This window comes from Rattus norvegicus, chromosome 2 (genome assembly GCF_036323735.1).
Source record: "Rattus norvegicus strain BN/NHsdMcwi chromosome 2, GRCr8, whole genome shotgun sequence".
NCBI lineage: Eukaryota > Metazoa > Chordata > Mammalia > Rodentia > Muridae > Rattus > Rattus norvegicus.
The window spans coordinates 183,108,363-183,111,081 of NC_086020.1; the positions used below are offsets into that span (position 1 = coordinate 183,108,363).

The following is a 2,719-nucleotide window of genomic DNA, read 5'->3' on the forward strand; positions in this document are numbered from 1 at the left end:
TTGCAAGAATACATGAAAAATATCATTCACAAAAAGTAGGGTTTGTCTCAAGGTGAGTAATGGTGGTTCAATATACAAAAATCTATAAAATTTAATTGACCACATAGATTAACTGAAAGAAAAAAAAGTAAAACAAAAGCGAACAAACAAAATCAAAAAACATGATCATTAAACTGCATCAGTACATGGTCTTTAAGAAGCGATCCCTTAATGATAAAAGTTCTCCAGAGATTGGCACACAGATGATATGGCTAAATATAATAATGGTAATATAGAAGAACCCCATATCAATATCAACTTAAATGGGGAGAATCTCAAAGTAACTGTACAAAAGCAAAGGTCAGTCAAGGTTGCTCATTCTGTTAAATGGATTGAATACAAGAGTTGAAATCTTAATTGAAACAATAAGGCAACTATCAATAAAGAGGATAAATACAGTAAAGTTGAAAGAATTTTTATTTGCAGATAGATACTACACATGAATTAGGTGGAAAACTTTACACATCAGTTAATACATTTAAGTTAGTTCACCTATTCTGCTCAGTCCAATGTAAACAGGTTTCTCCAAAGAAAGTCAGATAGGATCTGATTCAGGCCACATAAATTCCAGGTCCAAGACATCAGACAAGAATAAAACAACATCAACAGGATAGGTGTCAGGTAGAGTGTCCAAGACCCTAGTGCTGCACTTACCCTACACACCGTTTTGAAATATTACTGCTCTGTGAAATCCATAGCCACCATGCTACCTTGCCCCAGATTCACTGTAAGTATTCCAGTCAAACTGTAATCTAAACAGAATTCATTGTTAAAAACACTTGTTATAGCTGTTAGCAGCCAGGTTCAGGCCATAACTGACAAGCTCCTAAAATATCTTTTGGCGTTTGAGTGAGGGCTCCAAGGAAAAACAATGTACAGAAGCTAGGGTGCGAAATGCTTCCTCCACCAAGTGGGGATGTGACCCCACCATTGACTTCCACTCCAAGGTCTCAGAGACTTCAGAAGCATGAAGTATAATGAAATCCATGGCCTTAGTCTTCAGGTGCTCTGTGCTGTGGAGGTCAGCCAGGATCAGAGTTGGTACGGCATTCTTCACAGAGAGGTTCCTGCACAGGGAATCCTCACAAATGACCTTCAAGTCCTGCAGATCATACTTATCATCAGTTGCCAACAAACCAGTGGCCATTGAGTGGCTGTGGAGGTGTGGTGCCTTCCCTGTGTAAATGAAGGCCATCATTTCCTTAAAGACTTGCAGGTGAAGGTCATGGATCTCAATGCGGTTTGTTAGGCACTCCTGCATTTCATGTTCAAACATGGCTCTGAAAACTGGAGAGCGAGCTGCTAGGATGGCTTTGTGAGCTCTGAATTCCTGCCCATCTACAACAAGGGTGCAGTCTGTGAAGAGGGAATTTTCCCACAGCTCTCCTATGTCATTAGCCAACATCTGTGTTGGATCCTTGATTGCAGGTGTCATGTTATGTCCAGGCCTGCTAAAGGAGGGTCCTCCTATGGACACCTTGCAACACAGGATGAGCTGGTCTTCAGGGAGAAACCAATGCCTATGAGAGAGGAGGAAATCTCGAAGGATGAACTTCCTCAATGCCCATCGTTCATTTGGAAGAAACCTTATAACATTTGGGATCTCTGTAATTTGATGTTTCTCTCCTTGGGCATTTAAGATCCAGCACTGGAACTTTGCCATTACTGGGCTCTTTGGACAACTGTGCAAACCCAGACAAACAGACAGGTAATCTTTGCTTTCTTCATCAACACCGTTTGGATATAATGTCAAACACCATTGCACTTCTTCATTGGCCTCTAATGAGAACACTGGGCTTGTAATAATTTCCCAAATTCCATCCATACAAAATGAAAAGTTGTTAATGGTCCACTTGTAGCAGAATTTCTGAACACTGATATGTGTGTAGCCGCAGAGCTTGTCTTCCAGGTCCCCTGACATATCTTCTGGAGGTAGTTTGGAGATTAAGGTTGATCTGAAAGAAGTAATAGAATTTACTCTATTCTGCAAGATACAATTATAGATAGCCTTTCGTTTTTATTTTCAATTTCTGTTAAATTGCCCCTTTCATATTCTTGAAAATGTCTATTTCTAAGCAGGATCTGTAGGTTTCCATACTTGTTCTACCAAACATAAAACAGACCCACTATGACTGTTAAATCTCTCTCTCTCTCTCTCTCTCTGCCTCTCTGTCTCTGTCTCTGTCTCTCTGTCCTCATTTGATTGTGTCTGTATATCTCTGTCTTTGTTTTTGTATGTCTCTCTCATTCTCCACTACCCCCACCCAAATCTACCATGGGTCTGTATGACTCTGTGTATCTTTATTGAATATTAGGTCAATAGTAACTAGGTTTGACTATTCTATCCAACTTTTGAACTGTTTGGAAATGGATAAACACTACCATTTCAACTCTGTTGTACTAATCAGGGGCGTGTAATAAACATAAAGACTAAATTTCTCTATATAAATAGAAAGTGGATGTATGAGAAAAATCTGTAGGCAGAAGTCAAACTAATATAAAGTTGGCTAATGTCAATACTTACTTATTCCACAAGATTTGAAGTCTCAGATCCTCTTCAGAATTCAACAGAATCCTGCAGAAATAGGTTCAGATGCCAGTATAGAAATGAGCTTGCTAGTAAAGTGAGAGCAAGCAGGCAGACTCACAGCATCCTTCTTCTATGTACTTTTATAGGCCT

General features: G+C 39.5%; 1 protein-coding gene across 1 annotated transcript; it reads right to left on the minus strand.

Annotated features, from left to right (window-relative positions):
* Window positions 1–865: 865 nt before the first annotated feature.
* On the minus strand, window positions 866–1,966 carry LOC120101034 (TD and POZ domain-containing protein 3-like). Its single transcript, XM_039103930.1, has one exon. The coding sequence runs from the start codon at window positions 1,958–1,960 to the stop codon at window positions 866–868; it is 1,095 nt and encodes a 364-aa protein (XP_038959858.1). The 5' UTR covers window positions 1,961–1,966.
* Between the last annotated feature and the right edge of the window lie 753 nt (window positions 1,967–2,719).